The following is a 12,492-nucleotide window of genomic DNA, read 5'->3' as shown; positions in this document are numbered from 1 at the left end:
CAGTACAATATATATTGTACTGCACTGTATTTTACTTACACTGAACAGATCTATGCTTTTAGCACAGATCTGTTCAGCACCATGGACAGCAGGACGCCTGAGAGGCGTCCTGTTGCCATGGGAACCTTCCCCGTCTGCTCAGAACTTCGCAGACGGGGAAGGGTAAGGAGGGGATCTCTCGGGGGGCTGTCTGGGGGCTCTCTCCCTCTCCATCGGGGGGCTGCAAAGGCACAGCAGCCCCCCGATGGGAGAGGGAGGGAGCTCCCTGCGCTGTTAACCTTTTCCATACAGCGGTCAGTACGGACCGTTGTATGGAAAGGGTTAAACGGCTGACATCGCATCGCAGATGTCAGCCGTTTATACCAGGGTGCCAGCAATGTGCTGGCACCCTGGTATACCCACTAGAAACCAACGATTATACAAGGGGAGGCGGGCGGGGGATCGCGATCCCGCCTGCCGCACCGCCCGCCTCCCGCACCGCCCGCAACCCTCCCCCTGCACCTCCCGCCACCATAAAATCATTCGGGGGTGCAGGGGGGGGGGGGTGAATAAATCGTTTTTTTAGGCATATAAAGTTTCTGAAACTGCAGAAATCGCAGCAAACCGCAGGTCTGAATTGACCTGCGGTTTGCCGCGATCGCCGACATGGGGGGGGGGTTACGGGACCCCCCCGCGCATTTAGCCTAGGTGCCTGCTCAATGATTTGAGCAGGCACCGGGTTCCGATCACTGCCAGCCGCAAGGCAGTGATCGAAAATACACAGGGCGTACATGTACGCCCTGTGTCCTTAAGTACCAGGGCACAAAGGCGTACCTGTACGCCCTATGTCCTTAAGAGGTTAAGATACAACAATGTAAAATATGATTTTTTGCCATTTTTCAAGTGGTCTTAAACTTTTGATCAGGACTGTATTGACACGAGTGGTTGTCTTTGTGGTGAAACGCTGAACTACACTTTTCACAAAAATACGCCTCACCGATAAATCCCCTCACATTTTTGATACCATAGTAATGGCCGTCATGATACAGAATATACAGTTTTTTTCCGGATACTTTTTCCCAGTATCAAAATAGCACCAATCACCACGACTGTGGTACAAAACCTTAATGACAAATGTCAAGGTGCCTCTCAAAGGCATCTATACCACTGAAACTGACCAACTCATTATCAGGAATACCCATACTTGGTTCTTGCCAAACAGGAGACTAAAGAGCTAGCGACTTTAAACCTTGTTAACCAATCTGATCCTGGTCATCAACAACTGCCAAATACAACCGCTGAAAAATACGATTCTGTCCTTGAAATTGTAACACATGTCAATCCCCGTTTTAAGAAAAATGCAGGATGAAGCAGAAGGCTAGTGTTACAACAGGGTGATGTTATTCCTGATTCTAACATGATGGATCTTGTGGGCAATGCGACGCAAAGCCACAGACAGTCAAAAAACAAAAACCCACAAGGCTGGGTTGCATTTATGCATGCCATGGCTGACATAAATATGCCGTCTACTGTTGTGGGTAATTCATCTACTAGAGAGATTCTGGACAGTTTAAAAACAAACCCGAATGAGTCTGTAAGTGTCGCACCTAATCGCACTCTCCTGATCAACCCCTCCATACCTATGGGTATAAGACAGGGGAGTCTTTTACCTAAAAGAAGGACATCGCCAATGTTACAATCTTCTTGGTTAAGCTTGTAAATACTGATTATGTGTATATTATTAATGTATTGTATAGCGTAACCTTGCTATACGTATTTTTGAATTTATATAGGTGTTGTAACATTGCCGCTTTTCTGTACGTCGTTTATCTGCTCAATAAAGTTTTCAAAACTCAGCATTTGTTTTAGTTTGTGCTCCATTTGTATACTGACAATAAGGGGCTTCACTGGGCGGGTCTCTAGACATGTCCAGGCATGCATCTACAATAACAATATAACGTGATCTCTAGACGTGCCTAGAGAATTTTTACCCTATGTCGCTGTATGGTAGGCTGTACGTAGTATGAGAGGCATGTCATACACTCGTTCGTATATGCATACAGCATGTGATTCATTATTACTGAGAAAGCAACAGTAGCTGTAATTAAATTAATAAAAGATTCATATGATTTTAAGAAGACAAATTCATAATATTTTAATAAATTCATAAAAGATTTGGAGGGGGTGGGGGGCACAAAATTCATAATATTTCAATAAATTCATAAAAGACTTGGGCGGGGGTGGTGGTCGCTATCTACCATAATAATATAACTTGGTCTCTAGACATGTCCAGGCCTTCATTATTCAGATTTGGGAGGGGGGCTAAGGTGGGAGGGGGACCTGTCAAGAGGACGAAAAGGGGCGTGTTGACGAGTGGGGTTTTGGCAGCTAGGGGCGGGGCAACTGTCACTTTTGATGACTTATGTACACTTCACTACTTAGACGTTGTCAGCAGGCCAAAATGTAACCAAGATCAACAGTGCAGGACCGAAGGATGAGGCAGAGATGAAGTCAAACAAGCATTAGGTCAGGGCAGGCGGCACAGGTCAGGCAGTCCGGATCAGCAATAGGAGAGTCAAGGCAAGCAGGCATCAAACAGGTAGTGGAGTCCAGGAACACAAGGAACGGAGTCCAGGAACAAGCACGGGTCAGGTACAGAAGAACACAAGCAAATAAATCAGCAACCTTTGCAGGACACAAGGACCTTGACACTCAGGCATCTGGAAAGGGGGCTGAGCCACTTATATACATGCAGGAGGCTAGGATTGGTCAGCGAGGTCACATGATCTAAACCATAAAGCACAGGAAGTGACGCGCGCCGACCCTTAAGGAAGTGCTGCAGGGAAGAAGAAGCAAGCATGCTTTGGCCAAGGCTGGAAGGAAACTGTGGAGTGGATCCCAGAACAAACAGTACCTGCAAGGACAGAGCCCAAAACTGCAGCAGTGAAAGGGGAAACACATGCAGCAGATCACCGCTGAACACGGCGCCCAGGACCACAGCGGTAAGCAGGAGAACAGCAGCGCACGACAGCCGCTGTTACATGGAGGGCCACAGGTTGGGCATCCCTGCCCTATAAGTTTGTTATGATTTGGTAAACCCATGGTGTAGTGATAATCTGAGTATTAGGCCTCTTGCACATGACCGTATGGCTTTTTCAGTATTTTGCAGTCCGCAAAAAATACGGATGACGTCCGTGTGCATTCCGTTTTTTGCAGAACGGAACAGCTGGCCCCTGATAGAACAGTACTATCCTTGTCTGTTATGCGGACAATAAGGCCTCTTTCACACGACTAAGGCTTTTTCAGTGTTTTGCGGTCCGTTTTTCACGGATCCGTTGTTCCGTTTTTTATTTCCGTTTCTGTTCCATTTTTCCGTATGGCATATACAGTATACAGTAATTACATGGAAAAAATTGGGCTGGGCATAACATTTTCAATAGATGGTTCCGCAAAAACGGAACGGATACGGAAGACATACGAATGCATTTCCGTATGTGTTCCATTTTTTTTTGCGGACCAATTGACTTAAATGGAGCCACGTAACGTGATTTGCGGGCAATAATAGGACATGTTCATTCAACAGAACGGAAATACGGAAACGGAATGCATACAGAGTACATTTCTTTTTTTTTTTGTGGAACCATTGAAATGAATTATTCCGATACGGTCCATATACGGAACGCAAAAAAACAGCCAGTAAACGGGAAAAAAACGGTTGTGTGAAAGAGGCCTAATAGGACATGTTCTATCTTTCAACGGAACGGAAAAACAGAAGCGGAAGGCATACGGACTACCTTCCGTTTTTTTGCGGATCCAATGAAATTAATGGTTCCGTATACAAACAGAACTTAAACTTCGTGTGCAAGAGGCCTAAGTAAAAAAAACACCATATGGGAGGATTGTTTGGGTTGATTGGATAGCATTTTTCTGGGGAGAGTGGGTATTAAAATTAGTTAAAATGTTATACTGTTTTTGTAGTAGGATATGATAACTACAATAAAAATAAAGGGGTTCCTCTGGGTTTTTTATATTGGTGGACTATCCTTGGGGTCGGTTATCAATATCAGATCAACTGGCCTTCGGCCCCCAGCTCCATCCACTGTGTAGGAAACAGAGCTGCTTACTGCAGCCCTGCACCCATTCACTTGCAGCACTGCAATAACCATCTCGGTCCGCTAAACAGTGGACAGAGTTGTATAGTTCTAGCTACTTAAAGGGATTCTGTCATGAGATTTGAGCCCTATAAGCTAAACATATGGCCAGGTCCGTACTAATAAAATGAATCCTAAACTGCCCTTATTAAACCTGCTTGTGGCTCTATTAGCCAAAAAAACTGTTTTTTCTAAGCTGTCACTCACCTACCTAAGGTGCCCAAGGGGTTTTACGTTAACCCAGTGTGCCCGCCCGCACCCCTCGCCGTCTGGTGCCCAGCGCCTCCTTCCTCACCTCAGCCCCGCCTCCGCAATCCTCCCGTCCCACTGCTAGATCCGGCGCCTGCGCACTAGGCTCAACAAAGCCGCTGCCAGGAGTCCGCGGCGCATCAGGCTGAGCCTAGTGCGCAGGATCTAGCAGAGGGACGGGAGGATTGCGGAGGCGGGGCTGGGGTGAGGAAGGCGGCGCTGGGCACCAGACGGCGAGGGGTGCGGGCGGGCACCCTGGGTTAACGTAAAACCCCTTGGGCACCTTAGGTAGGTGAGTGACAGCTTATAAAAAACAGTTTTTTGGGCTAATAGAGCCACAAGCAGGTTTAATAAGGGCAGTTTAGGATTTATGTTATTAGTACGGACCTGGCCATATGTTTAGCTTATAGGGCTCAAATCTCATGACAGAATCCCTTTAAGAAGAGCTGATCAGCAGAGCTGTGGGGTGTCAGACCCCCACTGATCCTATGTTGATGACCTATCCTGAGACCATCAGTATTATAATCTCTGAGAATCTCTTTAAATTCAAATGGCTGGCCAATAACACCCAGTAGGTAAGCATGTTTATGCCTTTCATGTAACTATATATATACACAATAAACTTACATTTGTTCATCAATTTCGTCAATCTGACGATCCAATCGACCTTCCTCATCCTCTTCAGCCATAATTGCTTCAGAAACCTTCAGTAAAAAAATTTTAGAATATAATTTCACATAGGGCTTGCCAATGATTCTGACAATTTCAGTGGTTGTAAAATCATCCTATTTTACTGTAGTTGCATTCTTCCTCATGGCAGTAAAAACAAAGATGCCTATGCCCCTCACTCCCCCAAACACACAACCATCAAGTAAGGCTACTTTCACACTAGCATTCGGGGCTCCGCTTGTGAGCTCCGTTTGAAGGGGCTCACAAGGGGCCCCGAACGCATCCGTACTGCCCTAATGCATTCTGAGTGGACGCGGATCCGCTCAGAATGCATCAGTCTGGCAGCGTTCAGCCTCCGCTCAGCAAGCGGACACGTGAACGCGTTCGGGTGTCCGCCTGGTCGTGCGGAGGCAAGCGGATCCGATGTATTCACACATACCCACTGCAAAAACAAACAATAAAACCGTTAATAATAACTCGAAGTGGTATTCCCATCTTGGACATTGGGGGCATATACTTAGAATAGAGCCAGCAACACGCATGTGCTTGCATCATTCTCAAAGTGCAGCATTTCTGAGTGCACTAGAGATATTCAGGAGACTAACAGAGCTTTTCCACTGTAGCAGAACTTCACCTGTGTTTTTGGTGGCTACTCAGACACTTTGCTTCAAAACAGGTAAGGAATTTGTTAGAAAGGTTTTTGCTATTGTCTGATTGCAAATGAGCATAGGGCCATTAAGGTGTTAAATTTGTTGTTTGGGGAGGAGCTTTTGTGGGAGTGTGTGTTGTGGGGGGTTAGCTCTTATCCGGGGGACATTCACAAACTTCTTCACGTTTTAAGGTCCAAACATTGCTTTTATTTGGCACCTCAGCAAAAACAAAACATAATACAAAACAAACACCTGCCCGGCTGGGCGCTAACTAAACATATAATAACCCAACTTACCTAAAGTATACCTCACAGTTCACACACTGTTTCAGGTGTGGCTTTCTTAGCCAGTAGTCCAGCTTACTTCCAGGCTATCTCCCAGCCTCGTGGTCCCTCAGCCTTACCCAGCTGAGACCACATTCACAGAGCCTCCAGGCCTCTGTCCATGGGTAACACACTCCCCTCTTACTGACACCCTGGGAGGTGCTTTATGCCAGCCTGAGTACCTCCAGCTGGTCTCACCTGTGGTGGAATAGGGGTGTGGATCACACTATCCACCCCTTCCTTGCCTCTAACCTGTGTGAGATCGGTCACCGTCTCACAGTGTATATATAGCAACATAGTATTAGCTTGCCTAATTATTCTCAAAGTGCAGCATTTCTAAGTGCACTAGAGATAATCAGGAGAATATCTGGAGGTAGATACAATCTAAAAAATTAAAATTTGTTTAAAATCTTCTCCCTCTTTAAAATTGCAGACCTGGTTCTGTGCAGGAATTGTTGTGCTTTTATTTCATGTTCCACTCTGCAGAGGTTTGGATGCTGTCTGATCTGTAGACAGCTCTCCGTAATGCAGCATGAAAATGCATTTTTGAAATCTGAGATTTGTAAATTAACTGTTAAACTCAGGCTGGGAATGTTGCAATGCCACTGCCACAGAGGCCCCCTAGAAATGGAAGATGGGTTACTGTAGGTTCTGGTAGACTGAGAGTTGTTGATAGAAGACATGTCCCACAGTATTTGCAGCATTTCCAGAGTGCAAGAGCAACATGGAGGATGGCTCAGGTACAGTGGGTAAGGAAAAAATCATCTCCTATGCCTAAGGTATGCAAATCTGCAGCCAAAGACAAAAAGAATAAGGTGAGGACTGATAGTGAGCAGCTGTTGGTGGGCGATTCTATCATAAGAGGTGTGAAGTTTGAGGAAAATGGTTTTGTGAGATGTCTCCCTGGTGCTACCGCTGGCAGGGACAGACGACTTATCCTTAATATTGTTAAGCAAGCAAAGCAGGAAAGGGTGGAGGTTATTGTCCATCTTGGGACAAATGATCTGGCTTGCAATGAGGTTTCAAAGGTGAAGGAAGCTTTTCACACACTTGGTAATGATATACAGGAGGTTGCATCGACTGTTTCATTCTCTGCAGTTTTGACTGTGCATAACCTTCAGCATGACAGGCAGATGCGCATTAAGGAATTCAATGTATGGCTTGGTGAATGGTGTCTGCAAGGTTCTGGCTTTGTGTCTCATGTTAGCTCTAGCTGGAATGGAAAAGAACTGTACAAGAAAGATTGTTTGCATCTTTCTCTCAAGGGAACTAATGTCCTCAGTGAACAGTTCAAAGTATTTGCTAAAAAGCATTTAAACTAGGAAAAGGGGGCAAAAGAGTGATAATCAGTCCGAATGCAAGTAGCACATAGGTTAAGAAATGACAAGCTCAGAGTCTTGTCTACAAATGCTCGCAGTTTAGGGAATAAGATCAATGAACTTGAGTCTATAATGGCATCTGAGAATATAGATTTAGTGGCTGTTAGGACTCATGCACACGGCCGAGAGCGGTCCGTGGTGACCCGGCCGGGATTCCTTCTGACAGCAGGAGCGCACGGCGTCATTGGTTGCTATGACGCCGTGCGCTTCATGCCGCCGCTGCTGTACAGTGATACACTCGTACACGGCCGTGTGCATGAGGCCTTACTGAGACATGGTTCAATGAGAGTAATGACTGGGATATAACAATACCAGGGTTCCCTCTATATAGGAAGGATAGGGAAGGCAAGAAAGGGGAGAAGTGGCCCTGTATGTGAAAGATGGCATAAAATCTAATTTAATAGAAGTTAGCGAGACCAATTTAGAGTCAGTTTGGGTTACGTTGCAGCTTGATAATCATAAGGTAACCCGTGTAGGTGTGATATACAGACCACCTGGCCAAGTCAAAGATGATCTACTAGTTGAGGAAATGGCTAAAATTACATTGAAGGGGGAAGTTATCATTATGGTAGACTTCAACAACCTCAGCTCCCCTAGCTTAAACACCCTTAATGACCAGACCACTTTTTACAATTCTGCACTACACTACTTTCACGGTTTATTGCTCGGTCATACAACTTACCACCCAAATGAATTTTACCTCCTTTTCTTCTCACTAATAGAGCTTTCATTTGGTGGTATTTCATTGCTACTGACATTTTAACTTTTTTTTGTTATTAATTGAAATTTTTGCAAAAAAATGACATTTTTCACTTTCAGTTGTAAAATTTTTCAAATAAAACTACATTTATATATAAATTTTTCTCAAAATGTATTGTTCTACATGTCTTTGATAAAAAAAAAAATGCAATAAGTGTATATTTATTGGTTTGCGCAAAAGTTATAGCGTTTACAAACTATGGTACAAAAATGCGAATTTCCGCATTTTGAAGCAGCTCTGACTTTGAGCACCTGTCATGTTTCCTGAGGTTCTACAATGCCCAGACAGTAAAAACACCCCAAAAATGACCCCATTTCGGAAAGTAGACACCCTAAGGTATTCGCTGATTGGCATAGTGAGTTCATAGAAGTTTTTATTTTTGTCACAAGTTAGCGGCCGCTGAACACCAATGAGGACAGAGTAGGAGGAGGAGGGGAGGGACTGTGGCCACCGCGCCACCAATGAATGTGCCGGCCATATCCCACAGGGTCCCCCTTCGCCCCCCATCATTGGTGGCAGTGGGCAGTTCCGATCGGAGTCCCAGCAGTGTAATTCTGGGGCACCGATCGGTTACCATGGCAGACAAGACGCTACTGAAGTCCTGGCTGCGTTGGTATGTTAGTGAGCAGCATTATACTCATTTGCGCCGTGGCCGCCAAGCGCTCCTCCTGTCCGTGCGGCGGATTGCTAATGCTTATAGCATTAGCAATGCGCCGCACAGACCTATGAGAAGGAGCGACCGGCGGCCACGGCGCACGTGAGTATAATACTGCTCACTAACATACTATCGCAGCCAGGACTTCAGTAGCGTCCTGGCTGCCATGGTAACCGATCGGAGCCCCAGCATTACACTGCTGGGACTCCGATCGGAACTGCCCACTGCCACCAATGATGGGGGGGAGGAGGGGGACCATGTGGCCACTGCCACCAATGATTGATACTGGGGAGAGAGGGGGGTGGGTTTGAGTTACCAGAGGGGGCGGATCAGAGGCTGGGGGGGGGGGGGCAGATCAGAGGCTGGGGGGGGGGGGGCAGATCAGAGGCTGGGGGGGGGGGCAGATCAGAGGCTGGGGGGGGCAGATCAGAGGCTAAGGGGGGCAGATCAGAGGCTGGGGGGGGGCAGAACAGAGGCTGAGGGGGGGCAGAACAGAGGCTGAGGGGGGGCAGAACAGAGGCTGAGGGGGGGCAGAACAGAGGCTGGGGGGGCAGAACAGAGGAGGGGGGGGCAGAACAGAGGCGGGGGGGGCAGAACAGAGGCGGGGGGGCAGAACAGAGGCTGGGGGGGCAGATCAGAGGCTGGGGGGGCAGATCAGAGGCTGGGGGGGCAGATCAGAGGCTGGGGGGGCAGATCAGAGGCTGGGGGGCACATGAGAGGCTGGGGGGACACATGAGAGGCTGGGGGGGCACATGAGAGGCTGGGGGGGCACATGAGAGGCTGGGGGGCATGGTCAGCTTCCTGCTGTTGTGTGCACAAAGCACAGGGCAGCAGGGAGTGTGTAAAGTCCTATTCACCCTAATAAAGCTCTATTAGGGTAAATATGACAAGGGTTCTAGCCCTTAAGGAGGCTAATAGTTATTAAATAAAAATAAAAAGTAAAAAAAAAAAAAGTTTCAAACCCCCCCCCCCCCAAATATAGAAAACAATATATCGCAATATATATCGCATATTGCACATGCTTAAAATTATATCGCAATATAGATTTTAGGCCATATCGCCCACCCCTAGCTGGGTGAGAGAAATATCTCTCTAAAAGTCAACTTTTCCCATTTTTTTTTATACAAAGTTGTCATTTTAGAGAGATATTTCTCTCACCCAGCATGGGTATATGTAAAAAGACACCCCAAAACACATTGCCCAACTTCTCCTGAGTACGGCGATACCACATGTGTGACACTTTTTTGCAGCCTAGGTGCGCAAAGGGGCCCAAATTCTAAAGAGCACCTTTAGGATTTCACAGGGCATTTTTTACGCATTTGGATTCCAAATTACTCCTCACGCTTTAGGTCCCCTAAAATGCCAGGGCAGTATAAATACCCCACAAGTGACCCCATTTTGGAAAGAAGACACCCCAAGGTATTCCGTGAGGGGCATGGCGAGTTCCTCGAATCTTTTTTTTTTTGGCACAAGTTAGCGGAAAATGATGATTATTTTTTTTTTCTTACAAAGTCTCGTATTCCACTAACTTGTGACAAAAAATAAAATTTTACATGAACTTACCATACCCCTCACGGAATACCTTGGGGTGTCTTCTTTCCAAAATGGGGTAACTTGTGGGGTATTTATACTGCCCTGGCATTTTAGGGGCCCTAAAGCGTGAGAAGAAGTCTGGAATCCAAATGCGTAAAAAATGCCCTGTGAAATCGTAAAGATACTCATTGGAATTTGGGGCCCTTTGCGCACCTAGGCTGCAAAAAAGTGTCACACATGTGGTATCGCCGTACTCAGGAGAAGTAGGGCAATGTGTTTTGGGGTGTATTTTTACATATACCCATGCTGGGTGAGAGGAATATCTCTGTAAATTGACAACTTTGTATTAAAAAATTTAAAAAGTTGTCATTTACAGAGATATTTCTCACACACAGTATGGGTATATGTAAAAATACACCCCAAAACACATTGCCCTACTTCTCCTGAGTGCGGCGATACCACATGTGTGACACTTTTTGCAGCCTAGGTGCGCAAAGGGGCCCAAATTCCAATAAGAATCTTTACGATTTCACAGGGCATTTTTTTTACGCATTTGGATTCCAAACTACTTCTCACGCTTTAGGTCCCCTAAAATGCCAGGGCAGTATAAATACTCCACAAGTGACCCCATTTTGGAAAGAAGACACCCCAAGGTATTCCGTGAGGGGCATGGCGAGTTCCTAGAATATTTTTTTTTTGCCACAAGTTAGCGGAAAATGATATATATTTTTTTTCTCTTACAAAGTCTCATATTCCACTAACTTGTGACAAAAAATAAAATTTTACATGAACTCGCCATGCCCCTCACGAAATACCTTGGGGTGTCTTCTTTCCAAAATGGGGTCACATGTGGGGTATTAATACTGCCCTGGCATTTTAAGGGCCCTAAAGCGTAAGAAGAAGTCTGGAATATAAATGTCTAAAAAATTTTACGCATTTGGATTCCGTGAGGGGTATGGTGAGTTCATGTGAGATTTTATTTTTTGACACAAGTTAGTGGAATATGAGACTTAGTGACAAAAAAAAAAAAATCTTCTATGAAGATTTTACGGTGTTTTTGCAGTGATCAGAAAAAAATAATTCTGTCACTGCGGTGGGGCGGACTGAACGCAAGTGTGCGCACAAGATCAGGCCTGATCGGGCGAACACTGCAATTGCGGACAAGAAAAGGCATTTTCTATATAGTTCTGGCAATGTGCGGATCCGCAAAATGCGGAAAGCACATTGCCGGTGTCCGTGTTTTGCGGATCCGCGGTGTCAGTGTTTTGCGGATCCGTGAATACTTATTCAAGTCATTCAGAGATTGTTTTCTCGTGACACATTGTACTTCATGATAGTCATAAATTTGAGTCAATATATTTCACCTTTATTTATGAAAAAATCCCAAATTTACAAACAAATTGAAAAATTCGCAATTTTCTAAATTTCAATTTCTCTGCTTTTAAAACAGAAAGTGATACCTCATAAAATATTTATTCCCCTTTATGTTGGCATCATTTTGGAAAGGTCATAAAAAAAAAAATTTAGGACGTTAGAAGGCTTAGAAGTTTAGAAGCAAATCTTAACATTTTTATGAAAATTGCCATAACCCACTTTTTAAGGACCAGTTCAGGTCTGAAGTCACTTTGTGGGGCCTACATAGTGGATACCCCCATAAATGACCCCATTGTAGAAACTACACCCCTCAAGTTACTTAAAACCGATTTTACAAACTTTGTTAACCCTTTATGCGTTCCACAAGAATTAAAGGAAAATGAAGATCAAATTTAAAAATTTTCCTTTTTTTGGCAGATTTACCATTTTAATCCAATTTTTTCTTTAACACATCGATGGTTAACAGCCAAACAAAACTTAATATTTATTACCCAGATTATGCGGTTTACATTAACACCCCATATGTGGTCATAAACTGCTGTATGGGCACACGGCAGGGCGCAGAAGAAAAGGAACTCCACATTTTTAGATGCCATGTCCCATTTGAAGCCCCCTCTGATGCACCCTTACAGTAGAAACACCCAAGAAGTGACCCCATTTTGGAAACTAGGGGATAAGGTGCCAGTTTTATTGGTACTATCTTTGGGTACATATGATTTTTTGATCATTCATTATAACACTTTATGGGGCAAGGTGACCAAAAAATTGGT

General features: G+C 45.1%; 1 protein-coding gene across 1 annotated transcript in view; it reads right to left on the bottom strand.

Moving 5' to 3' along the window:
• Positions 1-12,492, bottom strand: part of ZNF830 (zinc finger protein 830) — a 335,378-nt gene that overhangs the window by 63,025 nt on the left and 259,861 nt on the right. The window contains exon 9 of the mRNA XM_040433002.1: positions 5,007-5,083. Coding sequence (XP_040288936.1) covers positions 5,007-5,083 — 77 coding nt within the window. The remainder of the gene's footprint in view (positions 1-5,006; positions 5,084-12,492) is intronic.

The sequence above is a fragment of the Bufo bufo genome, chromosome 5 (genome assembly GCF_905171765.1).
Source record: "Bufo bufo chromosome 5, aBufBuf1.1, whole genome shotgun sequence".
NCBI classification, from domain to species: Eukaryota; Metazoa; Chordata; class Amphibia; order Anura; family Bufonidae; genus Bufo; species Bufo bufo.
This window is presented reverse-complemented; position numbering and strand designations above follow the sequence as displayed.